The 26,917-nt window shown below is 38.1% G+C and overlaps 1 protein-coding gene and 1 non-coding gene across 6 annotated transcripts in view; one reads left to right on the forward strand and one right to left on the reverse strand.

Moving 5' to 3' along the window:
• HEPH (hephaestin) overlaps window positions 1-26,917 on the reverse strand; it is a 156,853-nt gene that overhangs the window by 61,863 nt on the left and 68,073 nt on the right. For all 5 annotated transcript variants that reach the window (XM_043896303.1, XM_043896304.1, XM_043896301.1 and 2 more), the window contains 4 exons: window positions 26,486-26,698; window positions 19,928-20,141; window positions 17,614-17,753; window positions 16,726-16,857 (listed from right to left, as the gene is read on the reverse strand). In XM_043896303.1, the coding sequence (XP_043752238.1) occupies window positions 16,726-16,857; window positions 17,614-17,753; window positions 19,928-20,141; window positions 26,486-26,698 (699 nt within the window). The remainder of the gene's footprint in view (window positions 1-16,725; window positions 16,858-17,613; window positions 17,754-19,927; window positions 20,142-26,485; window positions 26,699-26,917) is intronic.
• On the forward strand, window positions 5,975-6,081 carry LOC122690981. Its single transcript, XR_006340232.1, has one exon. It is a non-coding gene; the product is annotated as a U6 spliceosomal RNA (small nuclear RNA).

Genomic DNA, 26,917 nt, shown 5'->3' on the forward strand with positions numbered 1-26,917 from the left:
AAACACTCTCTGACATAAATCACTGCAGGATTGTCTACGACCCACTTCCTAGAGTAATGGAAATGAAAGCAAAAATAAACAAATGGGACTTGATTCAACTTAAAAGCTTTTGCACAATGAAGGAAACTATAAGCAAGGTGAAAAGACAGCCTTTAGAATTGGAGAAAATAATAGCAAATGAAGCAACTGACAAAGAATTAATCTCAAAAATATATAAACAGCACCTGCAACTCAATTCCAGAAAAATAAGCGACCCAATCAAAAAATGGGCCAAAGAACTAAACAGACATTTCTCCAAAGAAGACATACAGATGGCTAACAAACACATGAAAAGATGCTCAACATCACTCATTATCAGAGAAATGCAAATCAAAACCACAATGAGGTACCATCTCACACTGGTCAGAATGGCTGCTATTAAAAAGCATACAAACCATAAATGCTGGAGAGGGTGCAGAGAAAAAGGAAACCTCTTACACTGTTGATGGGAATGCAAACTAGTACAGCCACTATGGAGAACAGTGTGGAGAGTCCTTAAAAAGCTGGAAATAGAACCGCCATATGACCCAGCAATCCCACTCCTTGGCATACATGCTGAGGAAACCAGAATTGAAAGAGACACATGTACCCCAATGTTCATCACAGCACTGTTTACAGTAGCCAAGACATGGAAGAAACCTAAATGTCCATTGACAGATGAATGGATAAGAAAGCTGTGGTACATATACACAATGGAATATTACTCCGCTATTAAAAAGAGTGCATTTGAATCAGTTCTAATGACGTGAATGAAACTGGAGCCTATTATACAGAGCAAAGTAAGTCAGAAAGAAAAATACCAATACTGTATATTAACACATATATATATGGAATTTAGAAAGATGGTAATGATGACCCTATATGTGGCAAAAGAGACTTAGATGTAAAGAACAGACTGTTGGACTCTGTGGGAGGTAAGGGTGGGATGATTTGAGAGAATAGCATTGAAACATATATATTATCATATGTGAAATAGATTGCCAGTGCAGGTTCAATGCATGAGGCAGGGTGCTCATGGCTGGTGCACTGGGATGACCCTGAGAGATGGAATGGGGAGGGAGGGTCTGGATGGGGAACACATGTATGCTTATGGCTGATTCATGTGAATATATGGCAAAAACCACCACAATATTATAAAGTAATTAGCCTCCAATTAAAATAATAAAAATAAATCAATAAAATGAAGTAGAGAGAGACTAAAAAAAAAGAAAGAAAGAAAAAGGAAAAAGCCTACAACCAAGATAACTAACCATCAAGGATCTTATTCAAAATTAATGGCGAAATCAAAAGATTAAAGACAAGCAAAAGTTTAGAGAATTCAGCACCACAAAACCAGCTTTAGAGCAAATGTTAAAAGGACTTCTCTAGGCCAAAAACATAAGAGAAGGAAAAGATATACAAAAAACAAACTGAAAACAATTATCAAACTGAAAACAAAAATCAAAAAATCAAAATTAACAAAAAATCAAAATCAACAAAAATCAAAATTAACAAACTGAAAACAAAAATCCCTCCTCTAGGAGATTTTCCCAACTCAGGGATCGAGCCCAGGTCTCCAGCATTGCAGGATTCTTGACCATGTGAGCCACCCAGGGAAGCCCAAAAACAATTAAGAAAATGTCAAAAGGAATATATGTATATATCAATAATTATTTTAAATGTAAATGGATTAAATGCTCCAACCAAAACACAAAGGCTGGCTGACTGCATACAAAAGCAAAACCTTTATATATGCTGTCTACAAGAGACCCACTTAATACCTAGAGATATATACAGACTGAAAGTAAGGGGATGAAGAAAGATACCTCATGCAAATGGAAATCAAAAGAAAGCCAGAGTAACAATTCTTAAATCAGGTAAAATAGACTTTTAAATAAGGAATATTGCAAGAGATGAGGAAGGACACTACACAATAATCAAGAGATCAATCCAAGAAGAAGACATAACAATTGTAAATATTTATGCACCCAACCTAAAAGAACCTCAATACATAAGGCAAACACTAGCATACATAAAAGAAAAAAATGACAGCAACAAAATGATAGTATGGTAGTTTAACACCACATTTACATCAATGGATCAATCATCCAGGCAGAAAATTAATAAAGGAAAACAAGCATTGAGTGACACATTAGATCAGATGGACCTAATTGATATCTACAGGAAATATCACCAAAAGCAGCAGAATATACTTTTTATCAAGTGCACATGGAACATTCTCCAGAATAGATCACATCTTGGATCACAGATCAATTCTTGGTAAATTTAAGATAAATGAAGTCATATCAAGCATCTGTTTTGATCACAACACTATGAGTTTAGATATCAATTACAAGAAAAATCTATTTAAAAAACACAAATATATAGGATAAATGATATGTTTCTAAATAACCAAGAGTTTACTGAAAAAAATAAAAGGAAATAAAAAAAAAAAACAAAACTAGAAACAAATGACAATGAAAACATGATGACCCCAAACCCATGGGATGCAGCAAAGCATTTCTAAGAGGGAAGTTTATAGCATGACATTCCTATCTCAAGAAACAAGAAAACCATCAAATATACAACTTAACCTTACATGCAAAGCAACCAGAAAAAGAACAATAACAGCAACAAAACGAAGTTAGTAGAAGGAAAGAAATCATAAAGATCAGAGGAGAAATAGATGAGAATGAAATAAAGGAAACAATAGCAGAGATCAATAAAACAACAAAATTAACAATCCATAAGCCAGCCTCATCAAGAAAAAATAGAGAAGACTCAAACCAATAAAATCAGTAAGAAAAAGGAGAGGATACAGCAGAAAATGCAGAAATACCAAGGATCATAAGGACTACTGTGAACAATTATATGAAATTTTTTTAAAATGGATAAATCTTAGAAAAGTAAAACCTTTCAAGACTGAACCAAGAAGAAATGGAAAATGTAAACAGACAAAACACAAGCACTGAAATTGAAACTGAGTTTTAAAAACAATCTCCCAAAAAACAAAAGCCCAGGGCAAGATGGCTTCACAGGCAAATTCTCTCAAACAATTAGAGATGAGCTAACATCTGTCTTTCTCAACCTTTCAAAAAACTGCATAAGGAAGAACACTCCCAAACTCTTTCTATGAGGCCACCATCACACTGATACCAAAATAAAAATATCACAAAAAAAGCAAATTATTTGCCAGTATCTCTGATGAACATAGATGTGAAATCCTCAACAAAATACTGGAAAACAGAACCCAACAAAACATTGAAAGCATGATACTAGATGGTCAAGTGGGGTTTATCACAGAAATACAGGTATTCTTCAATATATGCAAATCAATCAATGTGATACACCATATTAACAAATTGAAAGATAAAAATAATATGGTAATCTCCACAGATACAGGAAAAGCTTTACACAAGATCCAAAACATATTTATGATTAAAAAAAACCTCTCCAGAAAATGGTTATAGAATGAAAGTACCTCAAGATAATAAAGGCCATATATGACAAACCCATAGCAAACATTATTCTCAATGGTGGAAAATTTAAACCATTTCCTCTAAGATCAAAAACAAGACAAGAGTGCTCAATCTCTCCACTATTATTCAACATAGTTTTGGAAGTCCTATCCATCGCAATAAAAGAGGGAATATAAATAAAATGAATTCAGAATGGAAAAGCTGTAAAATTCTCAGTATTTGCAAATGACATGATACCATATAAGGAAAATCCTACATCTGCTAGATCATCAAAAAAGCAAGAGAGTTCCAGAAAAACATATATTTCTACTTCATTGACTTTGCCAAAGCCTTTGACTGTGTGGACCACAAGAATCTGTGCAAAATAAGATGAGAATACCAGACCACCTGACCTGCCTCTTGAGAAACCTGTATACAGGTCAGGAAGCAACAGCTAGAACTGGACATGGAACAACAGACTGCTTCCAAATAGGAAAAGGAGTATGTCAAGGCTGTATATTGTCACCCTGCTTATTTAACTTATATGCAGAGTACATCATGAGAAATGCTTGGCTGAATGAAGCACAAGCTGGAATCAAGATTGCCAGGAGAAATATCAATAACAAGATATGTAGATGACACCACCCTTATGTAAGCAGCAAGTGAAGAACTAAAGAGCCTCTTGATGAAGGAAAGAGGAGAGTGAAAAAGTCGACTTAAAGATCAACATTCAGAAAACAAAGATCATGGCGTCCAGTCCCGTCACTTCATGGCAAATAGATGGGGAAACAGTGGCTGACTTTATTTTGGGGGGCTCCAAAATTAGTGCAGATTGTGACTGCAGGCATGAAATTAAAAGACATTTGCTTCTTGGAAGGAAAGTTATGACCAACCTGGACAGCATATTAAAAAGCAGATACATTACTTTGCCAACAAAGGTCCATCTGGTCAAGGCTATGGTTTTTGCAGTAGTCATATATGGATATGAGAGTTGGACTATAAAGAAAGCTGAGCACTGAAGAATTTATGCTTTTGAACTGTGGTGTTGGAGAAGACTCTTGAGAGTCCCTTGGACCGCAAGGAGATCCAACCAGTCCATCCTAAAGGAGATCAGTCCTGGGTGTTCATTGGAAGGACTGATGCTGAAGCTGAAACTCCAATAATTTGGCCACCTTATGAGAAGTGTTGACTCATTGGAAAAGACCCTGATGCTGGGAGGGATTGGGGTCAGGAGGAGAAGGGGCTGACAGAGGATGAGAGGGCTGGATGACATCACCAACTCGATAGACATGAGTTTGGGTAAACTCCGGGAGTTGGTGATGGACAGGGAGGCCTGGCATGCTGCAGTTCGTGGAGTTGTAAAGAGTCGGACAAGACTGAGCAACTGAACTGAACTGAAGTGAACTGAAATATGCCACCAAAAACTTACTAGAGCTAATCAATGAATTTAATAAAGTGACAGTATGGAAAATCAATACAGAGAAATCCCTTGAATTCCTATACACTAACAACAAAAAATCAGAAAGAGAAATTGTAAGAACAATCCCATTCCCCATTGCAACAATAAATAAATAAATACATAAACTATCTAGGAATACACCTACCTAAGGAGACAAAAGACTTATATGCAGAAAACTATAAGACACTGATGAAATAAAACAGATAACACAAAAAGTCGAGATATGTATCATGTTCTTGGATCAGAAAAATCAACATCATGAAAATCACTATACTACTCAAAGCATTCTACAGAGTCAATGCAATCCATAGCAAATTAAAAATGGCATTTTCCTGAGAACTGAAACAAAAAAAAAATTAACAATTTGCATGGAACCACAAATGGTCTGGAATAGCAACAGTAATCTTTGGAAAGAAAAATGGAGCTGGAGGAATCAACCTTCATGACTTCAAACTATACTACAAAGGTACAGTAATCAAAACATTATGGTACTTTCACCGAAACAGAAATATAGATCAATAGAAAGAGATAGAAAGCCCTGAAATAAATCCACATCTATGGGCACCTTATCTTTGGTAAAGGGGCAAGAATATACAATGGAGGAAACAGAGCCTCTTCCATAAGTGGTGTTGGGAAACCCGGATGGCTACATGTAAAAGAATGAAAACAAAACAGTTCCTAACACCATCCACAAAAATTATATCAAAATGGATTAAAGATCTAACTGTAAGGTAAGAAACTATAAAACTCTTAGAGGAAATCATGGACAGAACATTATTTGACATAAATTGCACAAGATTCTCTTTGACTCATCTCATAATGCAATGGAAGAAAAATAAAAATAACAAATAAGACTTAATTAAACAAGAGCTTTTGCACATCAAAGGAAATTATGAACAAGATGAAAAGACAACTTTCAGAATGGGAGAAAATAATTGCAAATGAAACAAATGTCAAAGGATTAATCTTCAAAATATACATCAGCTTATGATGCTAAGTATCAGAGAAACAAATAACCCACTTTAAAAATGGGCAGAAAGTGCTCGCTTCGGCAGCACATATACTAAAATTGGAACGATACAGAGAAGATTAGCATGACCCCTGCATGAGGATGACACGCAAATTCGTGAAGCATTCCGTATTTTTAAAAGCTATATATGACAAACCCACAGCAAGCATTACCCTCAATGGTGAGAAATTGAAAGCATTTCCCGAAAAATCAGGAACAAGACAAGGGTGCCCACTCTCACCACTACTATTTAACATAGTTTTGGAAGTTTTGGCCACAGCAATCAGAGCAGAAAAAGAAGTAAAAGGAATCCAGATAGGAAAAGAAGAAGTGAAACTCTCACTGTCTGCAGATGACATGATCCTCTACATAGAAAACTCTAAAGACTCCACCAGAAAATTACTAGAGCTAATCAGCAAATATAGTAAAGTTGCAGGATATAAAATTAACACACAGAAATCCCTTGCATTCCTATACACTGACAATGAGAAAACAGAAACAGAAATTAAGGAAACAATACCATTCACCATTGCAACAAGAAGAATAAAATACTTAGGAGTATATCTACCTAAAGAAACAAAAGACCTATACATAGAAAACTATAAAACACTGATGAAAGAAATCAAAGAGGACACAAACAAATACCGTGTTCATGGTTGGAAGAATCAATATTGTCAAAATGGCTATTCTACCCAAAGCAATCTATAGATTCAATGCAATCCCTATCAAGCTACCAACGGTATTTTTCACAGAACTAGAACAAATAATTTCACAATTTGTATGGAAATACAAAAAACCTCGAATAGCCAAAGTAATCTTGAGAAAGAAGAATGGAACTGGAGGAATCAACCTGCCTGACTTCAGGCTATACTACAAAGCCACAGTCATCAAGACAGTATGGTACTGGCACAAAGCCAGAAATATAGATCAATGGAACAGAATAGAAAGCCCAGAGAAAAATCCACGAACCTATGGACACCTTATCTTTGACAAAGGAGGCAAGGATATACAAGGGAAAAAAGACAACCTCTTTAACAAGTGGTGCTGGGAAAACTGGTCAACCACTTGTAAAAGAATGAAAGTAGAACATCTTCTAACACCATACACAAAAATAAACTCAAAACGGGTTAAAGATCTAAATGTAAGACCAGAAACTATAAAACTCCTAGAGGAGAACATAGGCAAAACACTCTCCGACATAAATCACAGCAGGATCCTCTATGAGCCACCTCCCAGAATATTGGAAATAAAAGCAAAAATAAACAAATGGGACCTAATGAAACTTAAAAGCTTTTGCACAACAAAGGAAACTATAAGCAAGGTGAAAAGACAGCCCTCAGATTGGGAGAAAATAATAGCAAATGAAGCAACAGACAAAGGATTAATCTAAAAAATATACAAGCAATACCTGCAGCTCAATTCCAGAAAAATAAATGACCCAATAAAAAAAATGGGCCAAAGAACTCCACAGACATTTCTCCAAAGAAGACATACAGATGGCTAACAAACACATGAAAATAGGCTCAACATCACTCATTATCAGAGAAATGCAAACCAAAACCACAATGAGGTACCATTACACACCAGTCAGGATGGCTGCTATCCAAATGTCTACAAGCAATAAATCCTGGAGAGGGTGTGGAGAAAAGGGAACCCTCTTACACTGTTGGTGGGAATGCAAACTAGTACAGCCACTATGGAGAACAGTGTGGAGATTTCTTAGAAAACTGGAAATAGAACTGCCATATGACCCAGCAATCCCACTTCTGGGCATACCCACCGAGGAAACCAGATCTGAAAGAGACACTTGCACCCCAATGTTCATCGCAGCACTGTTTATGATAGCCAGGACATGGAAGCAACCTAGATGCCCATCAGCAGATGAATGGATAAGGAAGCTGTGGTACATATACACCATGGAATATTACTCAGCCATTAAAAAGAATTCATTTGAATCAGTTCTAATGAGATGGATGAAACTGGAGCCCATTATACAGAGTGAAGTAAGCCAGAAAGATAAAGACCATTACTGTATACTAAGACATATATATGGAATTTAGAAAGATGGTAATGATAACCCTATATGCAAAACAGTAAAAGAGACACAGATGTACAGAAGAGACTTTTGGACTCTGTGGGAGAAGGCGAGGGTGGGATGTTTCGAGAGAACAGCATCGAAACATGTATATTATCTATGGTGAAACAGATTACCAGCCCAGATTGGGTACATGGGACAAATGCTCTGGCCTGGTGCACTGGGAAGACCCAGAGGGATCAGGTGGAGAGGGAGGTGGGAGGGGGGATTGGGATGGGGAATACATGTAAATCCATGGCTGATTCATGTCAATGTATGACAAAAACCACTACAATATTGTAGAGTAATTAGCCTCCAACTAATAAAAATAATTGAAAAAAAAAGTGCAGAAGACCTAAACAGACCTTTTTTCCAAAGAACACATACAGATGGCCAATAAACTTGTGAAAAGATGCTCAACATAGCTCATTATTGCACTCTGAGTTGTTTCAGTTGTGTCTGATTCTTTGCCACTCTGTGGACTGTAGTCCACTAGGTTCCTCCATCCATGGGCCTTTCTCAGCAAGAATACTGAAATGGGATGCCATGCCTTCCTCCAGGGAATCTTTCTGATGCAGGATTGAACCCATATCTCCTGCATCTCCTGCATCGCACCTTACCGCTGAGCCACTGGTAAGTTCCTAGCTCATTATTATAGAAATGCAAATCAAAAGTACAATTAGGTATCACATCACACTGGTCAGAATGGCCATCATTAAAGCATTTGCTTTTTTTTTTTCATTTATTTTTATTAGTTGGAGGCTTAAAAGGATGTGGAGAAAAGTGAACCCTCTTTCATTGTTGGTGGAAATGTAAATTGATAGAGCCCCTATGGAGAACATTATGAAGATTCCTTTTAAAAGTAGGAATAAAACTACCATATAACCAAGCAATCCCACTACTATGCATATACCCTAAGAAATCTATAATTCAAAACCACACATGTACCCCGATGTTCATAGCAGCATTATTAATAATAGCCAGGACATGATAGCAACCTAGATGTCCATTGACAGATGAATAGGTAAAGAAGTGTGTGTGCATATGTGTGTGTGTGTGTGTGTATACACACACAATGGAATGTTAGTCATAAAAAGCAATAAATTTGAGTCGGTTGAATTGGGGTTAATGAACCTAGAACCTATTATACAGAGTGAAGTAAGTCAGAAAGAGGAAGGCAAATATTGCATATCAACACATATATATGGAATCTAGAAAAACAGTATGATGAACCTATATGCAGGGCAGGAATAGAGACAGAGATACAGAAAAAAGATTGTGGACACAGCAGGGTAAAGAGAGGTTGATAATGTATTGAGAGAATAGCATCGAAGTTTATACATTACCATATGTAAAACAGATAGCTAGTGGGAAGCTGCTGTACAACAACAGGGAATTTAACCCAGTGCTCTGTGACAACCTATAGGGGTGGAATGGGGAGTTAGTGCAAGGTTCTAGAGGGAGGGGATATATGTATACTTATGTCCAACTCATGCGGTTTTATGGCAGAAACCAAGAACACATTGTAGAGCAATTATTCTCCAATTAAAAATAAGTTCAAAATGAAATGAAAGAAGACATATCACAACTAATAATACAGAAGTGAAAAGGGTCACAGGATACTACTAGAAACAATATCATGACAACAAATTTGACAACCTAAAAGATATGAGTAAATTACTGGAAACATACATTCTTCCAAAACTAGAACATAAAGAAATAGAAATCTAAGTAGACTGATCAACAGTAAGCAGATTTAATCTGTGAACAAAAGTACCCACAAATAAAAGTCCAACACCATAAGTCTTCACTGGTGAATTCTACCAAATATTCAAAAAAGAATTAGCAGCAGTCTTTCTCAAATTCTTCCAAAATATAGAAGAGGAGGAAATATTTTTAAACATTTTATCAGGCCAGCTTTACCCTGATAGCAAAACAATCAAAGGACTCTATGTGAAAATAGTATCAACAGTCCATGACCTGTTAGGAACCAGGCCACACAGCAGAAAGTGAGCAGTGAGTGAGTGAGTGAAGCTTCATCTGTATTTACAGTTACTCATCACTCTCATTACTGCCTGAGCTCTGCCTCCTGTCAGATAAGCAGCAGCATTCGATTCTCATAGGTGTGCAAACCTTACTGCTGACTCTGCATGTAAGGGATCTAGGTTGCACACTCCTTATGAGAATCTAATACCTGAAGATCTGTGGGTGAGCTGAGGTGGGGATGTGGGAGTGGCTACAAATGCATATTATCACTAGCAGAGAGGTTCGATTGTACAGAGACAATAATAAATCAATTACTTGCACACTCATATCTAGTTCCTATTATTGAGTGGCAAGTGACAATCTGCATTTGACAGGAGGCTTTAAGTTAAAATCTGACACTTATTTTAGTCCAAGCATGGTCAATTCATTATTTGATTTAGCACTTCCATCCATGCTTCTTTTCTAAACTGCACACTTGTCTCAGTCACAGCTTTGGTAGGCCCACAGGATAACACTAGTCAAAATAAGTTTAAAAAAAAAATGTCACTGGAGAGCTTCGTTGAAAACTACAAAAGACCCAAAGATGACAGAGCAGAAGACTCTAAGAGAGACAACAAAAAGACAGCTCAATTTAAATACAATATAGAGAACTACTTAGGTTACAGGTTCACTGCAACAGGTGATTTACATTCTCCAAGCCTGCTTTATATAATATGTGGCAATCACTATACAAAAAATCCATGAAACCTTCAAATTTGCTTCATGACATAAAGACCAAACACCCTGAATTAAAAGACAAGCCACTGTATTTGTTCAAAAGAAAAAAAAGTGAACATGAAGAATAAAAGCAATTATAGAAGGCCACCAGTTCAACAAATGTGTCCTCACTGAGAGCATTATTCTTGGTGGCTAGAAAGCCTTCCTAAGTGGTCAATGCAAAGAAATAGGGGAAACAATAGAATGGGAAAGACTAGAGATCTTTTCAAGAAACTTAGAGATACCAAGGGAACATTTCATGCTAAGATGGACACAATAAAGGACAGAAATTTAAGGACCTAACAGAAGCAGGAGATATTAAGAACAGACGGCAAGAATACAAAGAAGAACTATACAAAAAAAAAAAAAAAACTTACCCAGATAATTAAATGGTGTGATCACACACCTGGAGCCAGACATCCTGGAGTGCAAAGTCAAGTGGGCCTTAGGAGGCATCACTATGAACAAAGCTATTGGAGGTGATGGAATTCCAGCTGATCTCTTTCAAATCCTAAAAGATGATGCTGTTAAAGAGCTGCACTCAATATGCCAGCAAATTTGGAAAACTCAGCAGTGGCCACAGGACTGGAAAAGGTCAGTTTTTATTCCAATCTCAAAGAATGGTAATGCCAAAGAATGTTCAAACTGTCGCACAATTGCACTCATCTCACATGATAGCAAAGTGATGCTCAAAATTCTCCAAGCTAGGTTACAACAGTACATGAACCAAGAACTTCCAGATGTTCAAACTGGATTTATAAAAGGCGGAGGAACCAGAGATCAAATGCCAATCTCGGTTGGATCAAAGAAAAAACAAGAAGATTCCAGAAAAAAACATCTGCTTTATTGACTATGCCAAAGCCTTTGACTGTGTGGATCACAACAAACTGTGGAAAATTATTCAAGAGATGGGAATAACAGACCACCTTACTTGCCTCCTAAGAAATCTGCATACAGGTCAAGAAGCAACAGTTAGAACCAGACATGGAACAGTGGACTCATTCCAAATTGGGAAAGGAGTGCAACAAGTCTCTATATTGTCACCCTGCTTATTTAACTTATATGCAGAGTACATCATACGCAGTGCAGGGCTGGATGGAGAACAAGCTGAAATCAACATTTCTGTGAGAAATATCAACAACCTCAGATGTGCAGATGACACCACCCTCATGACAAAAAGCGAAGAGGAACTGAGGAACCTCTTGATGAAAGTGAAACAGCAAAAGCTGGCTTAAAGCTCCACATTCAAAAAACTAAGATCATGGCATCTGGTCCCATCACTTCATGGCAAATAGATGGACAAACAATGGAAACAGTGAAAGACTTTTTTTTCTTGGGCTCCAAAATCACTGCAGATTGTGACTGCAGCCATGAAATTAAAAGATGCTTGCTCCTTGGAAGATAAGCTATGACAAACCTAGGCAGCATATTAAAAAGCAGAGACATTACTTTGCTGACAAAGATCCATCTAGTCAAAGCTATGGTTTTTCCAGTAGTCTTGTACGGATGTGAGAGTTGGACCACAAAGAAAACTGAGTGCTGAAGAATTGATGCTTTTGAACTGTGATGCTGGAGAAGAATCTTGAGAGTCCCTTGGACAGCAAGGAGATCAAACCAGTCCATCGTAAAGGAAATCAACCCTGAATATTCATTGGAAGGATTCATGCTGAAGCTGAAGCTCCAATACTCTGGCCACCTGATGCAAAGAACTGACTAATTTGAAAAGATTTTGATGCTGGGAAAGATTGAAGGCAGGAGGAGAAGGAGATGACAGAGGATGAGATGGTTGGATGGCATCACCGACTTGGTGGACATGAACTTAAGCAAGCTCTGGGAGTTGTTGATGGATAGGGAAGCCTGGCGTGCTGCAGTGAATGGGGTCGCAAAGAGTCAGACACGACTGAGCGAATGAATTTAACTGAACCACATTGCTAAAGCTAAGAAGCCCTTTATTATGTGAAATAAATCACCAGTCCAGGTTCGATGCATGAGACAGGGCGCTCAGGGCCAGTACACTGGGACAACCCTGGGGGATGGGATGAGGGGAAGTTGAGAGGGGTTCAGGATGGGGGACACATGTACACCCATGACTGATTCATGTCAATGTATGGGAAAAACCATTACAGTATTGTAAAGTAATTAGCCTCCAATTAAAATAAATTAATTAATTTACACACAAAAAAAAAAGGTCCTTTACTATTGGTGAAGAGTTGATCCAGCCTGCTTCTAAGGACGTTTGTCATGAACTTTTAGGAGAGGCTACAGTTCCAATTGTGGCATGTGTCCCTCTTTCAGCTAGCACCAAAACTAGAGTAACTGATGAAATAGCAGAGGCTACTGAGCTACAATTTTTAGAGAGGATTAAGGTTTCCTTGTCCATCACCACTCCCCAGAGCTTGTTCAAACTCATGTCCATCAAGTTGGTGATGCCATCCACCCATCTAAGCCTCTATTGTCCCCTTCTCCTCCTGCCTTCAATCTTTCCAAGCATCAGAGTCTTTTCCATTGAATCAGTTCTTTAAATCAGGTGGCCAAAGTATGAAACTTCAGCTTCAGCATGAGAACTTCCTATGAATAGTCAGGACTGATTTCCTTTAGGATGGACTGGTTGAAACTCCTTGCAGTCCAAGGGACTCTCAAGAGTCTTCTCCAACACCACAGTTCAAGCACATCAGTTCTTCAGCACTCAGCTTTCTTTATTATCCAACACACTTCCATACATGACTACTGGAAAAACCATAGTTTTTACTAGATGGACTTTTGTCGGCAAAGTAATGTCTCTGCTTTTTGATATGCTGTCCTGATTTGTCATAACTTCTCTTCCAAGGAGCAAGCGTCTTTTAATTTCATGGCTGCAGTCACAATCTGCAGTGATTTTGGAGCCCAAGAAAAGAAAGCCTCTCACTGTTTCCTTTGCTTGCCCATCTATTTGCCATGAAGTGATGGGACCGGATGCCATGATCTTAGTTTTTTGAACGTGGAGTTTTAAGCCAGCTTTTCCATTCTCCTCTTTCACTTTTCATCAAGAGGCTCCTCAGTTCCTCTTCACTTTCTGCCATAAACATAATATTTTCCTCTCTAAATAAATAAACCAATAAAATATCCCATACTTCTTGCTTTTTATTTATTTATCTTTCTTATTGGTACCACCATCTAGGTGCTTAATCAAAAAATCAGTTTATTATCCTTAACTCTACTATCTCTCTTATTGCCTGCCTAATACCTGTACAATCATCATATTCTATTGATTATCTATTGGTGGTGCTGGTTTAATCACTAAGTCGTGCCCAACTCTTGCAACCCCATGGACTGTAGTCCCCAGTCTCCTTTGTCCATAGGATTTCCCAGAGAAGAATACTGGAGTGGGTTGCCATTTCCTTTTCCAGGGGATATTTCTGACACAGGGATTGAACCAATGTCTCCTGTGTTGCAGGAGGATTCTTTACTACTGAGCCACCAGGGAAGCCCTGACTATCCATTAACATCCTTCAAACCCAACTAATTCTCTCAATCCTCATTTCCTATAACTTTTGATAAAGTCATTATCATCACTTGTATGTACTATTACAACAGCCTTTTAAATGTTTTCCTTGCTTCCAATGCATCCCCTTTCTCTTTTTAGTCATTTATTGATTATTTTAGTACCTGGATCACCATTTTCCTTTCCACCTCAATCTCCATCACTCTTCTGAGTGACTGTAAAGTCTATATGGATAGCTCGTCTAAAACTCTAGCCTTTTAGTGCCTTGGGCTACTCAATTCCAGTAACCTTCACCTCCACTTTACTTTGTGTGCCAAGTTGCTTCAGTTGTGTCTGACTCTTTTCGATCCTATCAACTGTAGCCCACCAGACTCCTCTGTCCGTGGGATTCTCCAGGCAAGAATACTGGAGTGGGTTGCCTTGCCCTCCTCCAGGGGATCTTCTCAACCCAGGGATCGAACCCACATCTCTTAAGTCTCCTGCATTGGCAGGTGGGTTCTTTACCAATAGCACCACCTAGGAAACCCCCACTTTCCTTTGGCCCTTGGTTAAACTACAGACCATTATCTTATCACCTGAAATTGCTCTGTTTAAGTTTTAAAATTAAGTTACACTCACTGTTTTCACTCCCAGATCTCCCAATTATTCTTTAGCCCATTGTAATCTGGCTTCTTTTCCCACCAATTTATTAAAAGCACCAGTGACTCCTCTGATGCTATATCCAATGGGAAATTTTACATTATTTAACCTCTCCAAGGAAGCTAAAACCATTGACCTCTTCATCTTTGAAATTATCTTTTTAACATCTTTGGTACCATCTTATCTGGTTTTTCTTCTAACATTTTGCTCACTTTTTCTCACGTTTAATTTTCAATTAGTACCTCCCTTAAAATTTGTTTTCCTTAGGGTTTTATTCTAGGATTCCTACTGTCCCATTGAATATACTCTTCCAGGGTGACTGTTTATTTCTTTGTCTTCAATTACTACTTAAATGTTGACACTTTTCACATTTATTACCTCAGATGATAATACCCTTCTTTTGAGCTTCAGACCTTTATGTCTATTAGATATATCTATTTAGTTGTCTTACAGACATCTCTAATTCAAGAAATTCAAAGTGAACTCATCATCACCCATTTTCCCCCATCCCAAATTAGTTGCTGCCTATGTTCTCTATATTGTTGAATGATATCCCTTGTACCTGGTTGTACAGACCAAAAATTGGGAAACATTTCAGGATTTTCCTCCAAATATGTGGTTACCATTCAAGAATCCTTCTCCTTCTCATGTTCCATATTCATTAATCAAATCCCATTGATTTTATTTACTTTATCTTTTTGGAACCCTTTGGTCAACTTCAAATTTCACCTGTTTTACTACTGAATCTTTACATATTTCATTCCCCACAACTGGAGCTTCCTTTCCCCTGCTTTTGTTCCACACTATCCCTTTACTGTATACTTATTTCTCAATTTTTAGATTCAGTTCAGTTCAGTTCAGTTCTTTAGATTAGTGGTTCTTAAAGTGTAATTCTTGATCCAGCAACATCAGAATCACTTGGTAACTTTTGTGAGTGATAGCATTTTTGAACCTTATCCCAGACCTACTGAATCAAAGGTGCTGGAGTTATTCCAAGAAATCCATGATTTAACAAGTCTTTCAGGTGATTCTGATGCATGCTAAAGTTTGAGAATTACTGATTTAGATCTCAGCTAACATATCACCTACTTTGGGAAATCATCCTTGACCATCCAAACATTAGATTAGGTATCTTATTCTAAAATTCCATGGCACATTTTTAAAGCCCCTATTTAAGAGCTAAAACACTACATTATAATTACCAGTTTACTTATCTCTATATAATAATAGCCCAAGTTTTTTTTTTAGAGTATGAACAAGTATTATTCTCCAAAACTTCCATAACTTCTAACATTGTTTCTCACCCAGTAGGCCCCCAGTAAGTGTTTATTCAATGAATGAATGAATGAATAGAAGATAATGTGGTCAAGATTATGGTAATTCTATATTTAGTATTAGAATTTTAATATGTAACTGCAGTTAGGATTCAGTCTGTACTAAGAGGACAGGAACTTTATCTATGACTAGGCTTAAGGATCAGTTTGTGGTCTGGGACAAGCCACTCTCTAGTCATGATTAAGAGCTCAGATTACATATAGCCAGATCTAGAGAGGCTAGAAGCTCAATCTGTATTCAGGGTTAAGGTATAAGGTATAAGGTATAAGGCTCCATGTGTAACAAGTGTCGAGTATGTCTTTGATGAAGCAAAAAACCTAAGGTAGGAAGTTTGTTCTGAGATTGAAAGAATGAATATTTCATAGAGACAAATTCAGACTATGGCTTAGTTCTGGTAAATATTCCTGTTTCTGTTCACTAAGAATATACTTTTAAAAAAAAGGAACAAGCCAGAGACTGAAACAGAGATGCTTCAGCTCCTATGTTCCTTCACTAAGTGTTCCCACTCACCAGGCTCAGCAGCCAGTGGCCAACCAGTGCTAGATTCTAGCACTCCATGGGCATGCACAGAGTAGGGGCGGCTGGCATTGTTCTTGAACACCACGATTAGAATATCACCAACCTCTCCTCTGATAAGTGGACCTAGTAAATGCAAAAGAAGAAAAAAAATCTCATTAGTGGAACAGTGAAACAGGGGCATTAAAGAAATTAAAGAAAGGGATATACACAGGAGCTACCTAGAATTAAGGGTTTACCCTGTGAAAGGGTCCCAAGACTGAGAGTCATGACTGACTCCATTTTTAAATTTAGAAGCCCTTCAACTGATACTGCTACCCACATGATGAGGGTACTTCAACAAGATTATGCCTCCAATTATCCCCACCTCCCACCTCTCTTTGTATAATAGTCCAAGGTTCTAGATAATCAGAATTCTGTGGAATCATTGTTGGTAAGGAATGAGAGAGGATTCCCTTCAAGGACCAGTGGATATCTTCTGCATGATGATAAGAATGAGGAAGCTCATTGGCTCCTATAAAAGTTATGAAACTGAAGCAATAATTGCAAGGGTGTAAGGGTAATACTGGTTCCCTGTACCACTTTTCCCACTTTTTGATACTCTTAAGTTCTCTTGCCTTTAGCATTTAAAAAACTGTAGCACTATTATAGATCCCAAGATACAGAGGCCTAGAAATACCTGGTTCAGATTGCTGCAGAATTCATGAATTAACTCCATTTGATTGCTTATTTTCATGGATGATTTATAAAATATGACCACATTTCCAGTATGTCATAAACAAAATGGATAATGAGGAGTGGAGAGGGCTTCCTGATATGACACAACCTCCTTAGGAGCATCACAGGCTTCTAGACACTAGAAGGGAAGTGGAATTCCCTTACCTAAGATTCCCAAGTGTTCCTCTGATTCAGTCCTTGGCCGCTGGACCCTGAATGTACCATCAGTATACTCTCTGAATACAGCTTTCTTGTATCTTGAACCCAGGAGTCCATCTTTGTTGCTCAGGAAGATGTGACCATAACTAGAGGAATCCAATGAGTAGTATGAGCACCTGGCCTTTAACCTCTCATTTTCAGATATGGGAAAGCAAAATCAGACCCAACTGCATGGCACAGATATTAGGAGAGCCCTATTCCTATGTCAGATTATCCACCTTGGCTGCATATCTGCGGTTAAAAATGGCAGATTTCAATATTTATTTATGTTCCTTTGTTTGCCATCATCTAGTTAGGAATTTATAGTAAAATTAATATGGTAAAAACACTAGGATAAGAATCAAACCCTGAATGCTAGCTCCAGTCTTAATGATGTTTTAGATGAAATTAGTCTGACAAAGGACAAGGTACAGATGGTAGGAGAATACTAACTGCTTCTGTTGCTGGTGGGTGAGGGATGGGGATAGGTAGGAAAAAAATGAAATCCTACAGATTTCTCATTACGAGATGTTTTCCTATTTACAAAGAGCTATATTATTCATTTTATCATTTGGCATTTCCAATAGACTGATTAGGTGTGTACATCCTAAAGAGAGAATCCTGCGATTCAGGGATGACAGGATTTATCTTCATTGATACTGTCAGCCAGAAGGGGAACCAGGGCTTGGATTAAAGTCTGGTCAAGTTCTTTCAATTATACCACATCACTTGAAAGATGAGTAAACCAGAAACCAGAAAAGGGAATTCACTTTTTCAAAGTTGCAGAAAAAGTTAGCAAGAAGCCTTCAACCTTCAACAACCAACACAAATAATTGGCAAAGGGTAGTGAGAACACCAAAAATAAATGATAACAGAAATTGCTAAACTGTACAATAGTTTCCTCATGGGAAATAGGTGGGGAGACAGTGGAAACAGTGTCAGACTTTATTTTTTTGGGCTCCAAAATCACTGCAGATGGTTACTGCAGCCATGAAATTAAAAGATGCTTACTCCTTGGAAGGAAAGTTATGACCAACCTAGATAGCATATTAAAAAGCAGAGACATTACATTGCTAACAAAGGTCCATCTAGTCAAGACTATGGGTTTTGCAGTGGTCATGTATGGATGTGAGGGTTGGACTGTGAAGAAAGCTGAGAACCAAAAAATGGATGCTTTTGAACTATGGTGTTGGAGAAGACTCTTGAGAGTCCCTTGGACTGCAAGGAGATCCAACCAGTCCGTCCTAAAGGGGATAAGTCCTGGATGTTCATTGGAAGGACTGATGCTGAAGCTGAAACTCCGATACTTTGGCCACCTCATGCGAAGAGTTGACTCATTGGAAAAGACCCTGATGCTGGGAGGGATTGGGGTCAGGAGGAGAAGGGGCCGACAGAGGATGAGATGGCTGGATGGCATCACTGACTAGATGGGCATGAGTTTGAGTAAACTCTGGGAGTTCGTGATGGACGGGGAGGCCTGGCATGCTGCGATTCATGGGGTCGCAAAGAATCGGACACGATTGAGCCACTGAACTGACTGACTGACTGATCATACTTTACATTTTTCCCTCCTTCCTTTTTAGTAATAGAATCACCTAGGTTTTGTCTGAGCACATTGCTGCCTAACCAGAGATTACACTTCCCAGACTTTCTTGTGGCTATGTATGGCCATATGAATAAGTTCAGGATAATGGGGTATAAGAGAGAGTAATGTATACAACTTCAAGTCATTGCCTCACAAACAATGCTGCTTACCCTGGATTTACTTCACTTTTCTTGATAGCTGGGAATGACTACAACCTGAATAGACATTTTAGTTCCTATTGGTCTTGAACTGTTTGTATTTGCACTAGTATGTAAACAAGAAATAAAATTCTGACATACTTAAGCTACTTTTGGGGGGCTTTTTCTGCTATTCAGTTTAGCCTCTATCTTTAATGACATTTTGGTAAGGGACGTTTGAGCTTGGGATATTCAGTCCCCTAAGTAAATTCCATATAAAATTTAAGTCCCAATATCAGCACTTCTGAGGAGAGAAGGAAAGGAGGCCAAGACTTAGAGCATGAAGACGTGGGCAAGGTCTTTACTTCAGCTCTAGAGTATAGCAACATAGATGAAGCACTGAGTTCCACCTTACCTGTGTTTTAGTCCCTGCTCTAGATTTGTTGGTATGTTATTAGGTGACTTTAGATCAGTGCCTCATCATCTCAGAATGTCCTCCATTTCAGTAAACTGGTTTAGAGTTTCTGAAAGCATGATCTCTTCTTTTCTGAAAACTTACCTGTCCTTCTCAGACTGGTTGTGCCATTCTAGTTCCCAGCTCCTGTCAGGGCAATAGTCCCACTCCATCTCTTCTGCCATGATGTAGTAGATCCTTGCAGCTTGGTAACGTTGATGAGAGTTGGCTTGGTGTCCAGGACAAGAGGAGACATTATAGATTGCCCTCATCCCTGCTTCTCTATGGCTGCCTGCCTGGCAGTAAATTTCAAATGTCCCTGAGGTGGGAGCAGAGAGCAAAACCTGAATTCAGAATACCCCTGTATAGTGCCTGAAGGAGTTCCTACTTCTCTCTAGTCATATCACAGAGAGTAGGCAGCATCAGATAAGGGTTTTTTTTATGCATTAAGTAAAAGATTATTACATTTATTGAGAATAATGAGCACAGAGGTTAACTAAACCTGCCACTAGAATGACAAACTCCTCTCTGTTTACCAATGGCTTCTCTAGTTTTAGGACTGAAAGTCCAACATCTCTGGGAACTCCTCAGTTATGAGAAAACTAGAATAATCAATCATCTTATCTGACACTTATTAACCATATAACTTTCAGGAAAATTTTAAGCATCTGTATATTTCAGTTTCTTCATGGTAAAGTGAGGAGCATTTTACTTAATGGGATTGTTTTAAAATTAACCACAAAAATATGTACATGTTGCTTAGCATACTATAGTGTAAAATGTTCAATAAGTAAAACTATAAGTAAATAAAGTTGTAATAATTATTATTTGAAGGAAGGCATTGACCAATTTTCTCCCTTTCCTACCAAGTCTTAATAAAGGTGGGCATAAATATAATGAACTTCTTGGTCATAAGAATGCTTACATCAGAGAACTCTGAAATGGCCTTCCCAGGTTTTTTACAATAAAATGTTTGGATATCAGCCATAAATATCTGAATTGTATATCTGCCTGTATCTGATCTCAAGATGCAGGTTTCTATGTGAAGGACACAAAGGCTCATGGACTATTGATCAGGAGAACTTTCTTACATTATTTCCCCAGTATTCCTTATTTTACTAATGATTGCCTATACCACCACTACAAAATCTTCCTGGCTTTTAAAGGCTTCTATGAGCTAGCTTCAAACTATGGACACAATCCCACTTCCCACTCTGCCCCAAATTCAACCAGGGCTCTAACTAAATCTGACCCTGATTGCCCCTCTCACATATCTCATTCCTATCTTGAAATTTTCACTCATTATTACTTTTCTGGAATAGACCTTCCCTTCCTCACAAATATCTTTAGGAGTTCACTCATTCTCCAAGACCCAATTCATATTTCATCTCTTCCAGACAGTGCTTCCTGACTGTTCCGGCCCACATTGTGCTCTACATTTTTGCTTCTCTACTTCTAAATCACTTTTCATCTAGATCACATGGTTAAGGACTAAGTGCTCCTTCTTTTAAAAAACAATCCTTTCCACTAGTTTATAAACTTCATGGAAAATATTTTTCCATATCTACTTTCTGACTCTTCTATTTCTTTTATCCCTCAAATCTGTTCCATCGATAAATCCTATCATCACTTCCTTTACAGTCATTGTTCTGTTTCTACTCTGTCACTTCTCTAGTCACAGCCACTATCATCTCTCACATGAAAAACTTCAATAGCCTCACAACTCTCTTTTCTGCTTCTCCTTCTCTCTTCAACGTTCTCCAAAAGGGATACAAGGCCCTCTTTAACAAATATTATCCAGAACACATTGTTCTCTTGCTTTAAATGCTCTATTCATACTCAGAATATAATTAAAGCTCCTGGCTGTGATCTACAAGGTTCTATATAGTATGATTCTTGCCAACCTCTATGATTTCATGTGATATCAGTCTTCTCCTTGTTCCTTATACTCCAACCATACTGACCTTCTTTCCAACCCTTGAACAAGACATGCTTATTCCCATCTTGAGACATTTACACTTGCTGGGTCCGCTGCTTAGAATATTCTGCTTAGAGATCTTCATATAGCTTCTTCCTCCCCATTACTTAGGCTGTAAATGTCACATTCTCCAAGAGGCCTTCCCTAAACACTGTCTCTAAAGTAACGCCCCTATCAGTTTATCACATTAATTATTTCCTTTCCATCATGATATGAAAATGTCTTACCATTTCATGTATGTGTTTTTGTGTGTTTGTTGTAGATCTTCCCTGGAAGTAAGTATCATGTCTATCTTTTCACCCCTCTACCCCAGATTTAGCACATGGAAAGTGTGCAATAAATATGTGTTGAGTGAATGAATTTCTGTGCAAATGAATGACTGGATACACTGTATACAATGTCTAAAAGTCATAGCTCAGGGGTTGGTGTGAAGAAGAAAGTCTGATAATCATTGGATGGAATAGAAACAAACAGAAGACTTTATGGAAGAATCATGTGAACTGAGAGTAATACATCATCTCATATGGACATTGTTCTCCAAGATGCTTCTTTTTTAATACTTTTCGGTTCTTTGCATCTGAGTCTCCTCTTACCTCAGTGACCAATATTTCTGCTGTCTCCTTATTCTTGCTTATCTTTTCCCTTCTACCACTTAAATGTTGATTTCTGCCTTAAGTTTTATTTCCTATAACTTCCTATAACTTTTACTTTCTATAGCATGCTAAAGGACACCAACATGAAAACACTCAAATCTCTCTCTAGCCTGGACTTCTCCTCCAATGTTTACATTACCACCCACAGCTCCCTACTATAAAATCCACACCACCTGGACTTCACCAGAAACTTAAAATTCAACATGCTCCCAATGAATATTTTCTATCTAAAATTTAGTACCTTTTCCTTGTTTCTGTGTTTGCTCATATAATTAACGACACTACCATCTATCTAGTGCACAAGCTGAAAACCTCAGACATCCTTTCTTCTTGCTCAGCCCATTAGCAAAGTTTGGTCATTTTTCTCTCAAATATCTCTTAACTCTGCCCCTTCTCTCCATCCTTATTGCTCCCACCCATTGTCAGGTTCTTATCACTTTTTACAAGGGCCTCCTGCTATCACCTCTTCAATCTTATTTCTTGGTGTTTCTCAACAAGGCTGCTACTAGCATTTTGTGTGTGATTATTCTTCATTGTTTAAGGCTGTCCTACATATTGAAGAAAGCTTTAGAATCTCTGACTCCCACTCTATAAACAGTATCATACCCCTATAACTCTAGTCATTGTGACAGCTAAAAGTATTCCACACATTTTCAAACACCAATATACCACTTTAGTTGAAAACCAATGAATAAAATCAATCTACGTAACCTTCTCTAGGCAGATGATGCTCTCAAGTCACTGCCCATGTGGTTCCTACTGCCTATAATACCTTCTTCACCATCCACCCTCTTTTTTTGCCTGGTAACAGTTTACTAGTCTTTGAAAGTTCAATTTGAATGTCTACTTTTCTAGGAAAGCTTCACTCCACAAGTCAGGCAGAATTTGTTGTAGTTTCCTTTGTGTTACTATAGCCTTGTCTGATAGCGTTATCATAGAATTGTGAATATTGTTTACATACCTATCTCCTTTCCACACTAACTGTGAACTGCCTAATTCATTCTCACATCCCTAGCATCTAGACCAACAAGTGTAAGAAAACACATGTTTACTATGTCTGGGGGAAATCTACCTGTAAAAAAAAAGGTAAAATAAAACATGAGGAAGAAAAAAGGAAAAACATGAAGACAAGAGACAAAAGAAAAGGTATATATTAAAGGAAAAGGAAAAAGAAGCAAAGAAAATAGGAGGAACAGAAAAATAAATAAAGAGAAAAGAGAAAAGAAGATTAAACACAAAAAGAAAAGAAGTAAAAAAAGACTAGGAAAAACTCAAAGGAAGAAAAAAGCAGTGAAAAAAAGAAAGAAGAGAAGAAAAAAAAGAAAGGGAAGAAAGACAAAAATAAGGCAAGGTGAAAACGAAAAGAAGGAAAGATAAAAGGCAAGATAAGAGAAAATAGACTTAAAAAGGGGAAGAATGAAGGAAAGAAGGGGGAAAAGAAGATATATAAAATGGGAGAAAGAAACAAAACAAAGAAAGGATGAAAGAGGAATAGAAAAAATGAGAGAAGAGAGGAAAAGTAATGGGGAAAGAAAAGAGGGTGTGGAAGGGGGATAAATGAATAAACAAATGAGTTCTAATGGTGAAAGAGAAAAGAAACTCTGAAGGATCAGAGCAGTAATAAATATTCTTTTTGATGCTAAGAAATCTAACAAGAAGTTGGTGTAAAATAGCACATTACAAGCTCTAGCCTCTTTATCTGCCACTTTCTCTGGTTATCAAAACTCTAGTATCAGTAGTTCTGGGACAGCTGAGGTGTATTATTCAGGATATTTTTAAATGTAAAAATGTCATTTCCATTAAATGTAGTTAATATCTGAAATTAAAATATTATTAGGATTTAAAGCAAATCAAAAAGAAGATTTTAAAAAGTCACAAGTAAACCTATAACACTCACACTCTTAGCATTTTGTTTCACTTTTTTGGGAATTTGTTCTTCTCTTTTGTTGAACATAGTTGTAAGCATCCAGCAAACAACACGTTGAATCTCCGTGGTGATGTTTTTAAGTTACCTACAAAGTTGCTTAATTGCATATGTATATTGACCAGTCTTCATTGCAACTCATTTTTCTAGACTTCCAAAGCCAGATTCTGGTTCTGGTCTTTTCATTAATTTGGCACTTTAGTCCTATCTTTGGGGAGCTATTCCAATGGTCTCTCTCAATCTTAATCAGACATTAACCCCTACCAGAGATATAATGAATGGTGACTTCAGATGAAAGATTATCTAGGAGTAAGAATTAACAAGGGATGATGGAAATGGGGCCAAAGGGGGATAAAAAAAAATAGAGCTGACATCCCTAACCTGAGAAAATCATTTTCCCCCTCCAGATCTCTGTCTCTTCCTCCCATTAGTAAAATAAGTGAAATAAGATTATCTCTAAGGGGCTCTACCAGTTATAATGTTCTATGACTCAAAAATTCTTCAGGAAGAGGAGAATTTGAAAGACTGGAAAATGCAAAGATAAAAAGTTAAGGTTGTTTTTTTTTTTTAAACTGGGAGTAACCTTTTAAGCCTTTCTTATAAACCCATTCACTGACAAAATATTGATAACTGTGAGCCCTAGAGAGCCATGTAGATCTTATAGGGGAGCCTGGTTAATTTTGTATGAAAGAGATTAAACCTAGGGTTTGGCTTTCGGACTAGAGAAGAAGAGTCTTTCTTTTTCAGAACTTCCCCGCCCCAGCGCTCACTCCAAGCATTCATTTCTGTTGGTCCTTTCAGCCCCATTAATGGCTGTTTCTAATTTGCTGACATCAACTCTCCTTGACCAAAGTATCCTAGGCAGATGGGCAGAAATGAGGACCCAAGAAGTCTGTGGAGCCCTGCTTCATGTCAAGTGTGTGTCAAACCCAATGCCATGATGAAATCATTAAGTTATCAAGGAAACTTGCTTTGTTTAAGGATTTTCCCTCAAATATAAATGGAATTTATAGAACTAAAAGTTTAGTGAGAACTGTTCCAGTACTCTTGCCTGGAAAATCCCATTGACGGAGGAGCCTGGTGCAGTCCACGGGGTCGCTAAGAGTCGGACACAACTGAGCGACTTCACTTTCACTTTTCCTTTCATGCATTGGAGAAGGAAATGGCAACCCACTCCAATGTTCTTGCCTGGAGAATCCCAGGGACGGGGGAGCCTGGTGGGCTGCCATCTATGGGGTCACACAGAGTCAGACACGGACACGACTGAAGCGACTTAGCAGCAGCAGCATGGAACTGACAGATATTTCTTACAAACACTACTGCCACCTACTGCCTGGAAAAAAAAATACACCCTAGGATCTACAGAGAAAACTTTCTGCCAAGTTAGGAAATGTCACACAAAGATGGAATCTGAAGAAACCTTGTAGTCAAATTTAATTATGAAAGAAAGATAAGGAGAGGGAGGAGGAGGGGGAAGGAAGGAGGGATGGAGGAAGAGAGGAAAGGACGAAAGAGAGGGAGAGAGGAGGAGAAATGAACAAAAAAGAAAAGAAGGAAGAAATCTAGCCACAGAGAGGGGAAGTGACTAGACAAAAATAAGACAGCAAGTTAATGAAAGACCCTGGACTAGAAGTTCTTGTGTTATGGTTCCTAGGCTAGAACTGTTACAGCACATACCACCCTACTCCTACCAGAAGGTTGCAAAAATCTTCACAGAATGTCAGAGTTGGAAGCACTTGTAGTTATATTTCATTGATCTTTTCTTCAATGCAGGGCTTATATCTATAGAATCTCCACATGTCCATGGGGCTATGTGGCTAAGTCCATTCTCTGCTTATACACGAATTGCCCTAATACTGGGCAGCATCTCTATTTTCGTCTTGTCATTCTAGAAAAGAATTTCTTCAGCTCTTTATTCTGCCTGCAGCTGAGAAGAGAATCCAAATAACCAAAACATGGAGTACATATTGAGAAAAGGACACAACAGTTTTGAAAAGTTCCCAAGTACCTCAATATGACTTTTCTTTGCTGTTCAACAGCTCCACACCTCATCCGGCCCAATGCTCAACAAATTTTCTCAGCCTAGGGTCAGATGCTAAGGCACTTACCAGGGTTATCAGGCTGCATGATGGCCATAACAAAGGTGTGAGGAAAGAGCATGACTGAACTCTTCCTCATGCCCTGAAGCTGCACGGTGTTGCCCTGGAATGTGACACCATGCACATCAGTCTCTGTGCCCAGGCCAAGCAGGTGCCAGGCCACTGTGTCGCCCTTGCACATGTCCAGTTTGGGCAGGTTAGAGAACAGAAACCCATTAATGGCTGGAAAACAGAAACACAAGACAGAATGGGAAGATGAGAACAGATTACTCAGACACCAGCTGGCAGTGTGGCATCAGCACTGTACTAAGGTTTCCCACAACTTGAAATTTCTGAGTCATTCTCAACTCCTCTACCTTCTTCTCTAAGCCACATTAATTCTACTTATGATGCTCTGCCTCTTTGGGATGAGGGCTCAAATGATCTTTCTGGTTTTACATC

Source organism: Cervus elaphus, chromosome X (genome assembly GCF_910594005.1).
Source record: "Cervus elaphus chromosome X, mCerEla1.1, whole genome shotgun sequence".
Lineage (NCBI taxonomy): Eukaryota > Metazoa > Chordata > Mammalia > Artiodactyla > Cervidae > Cervus > Cervus elaphus.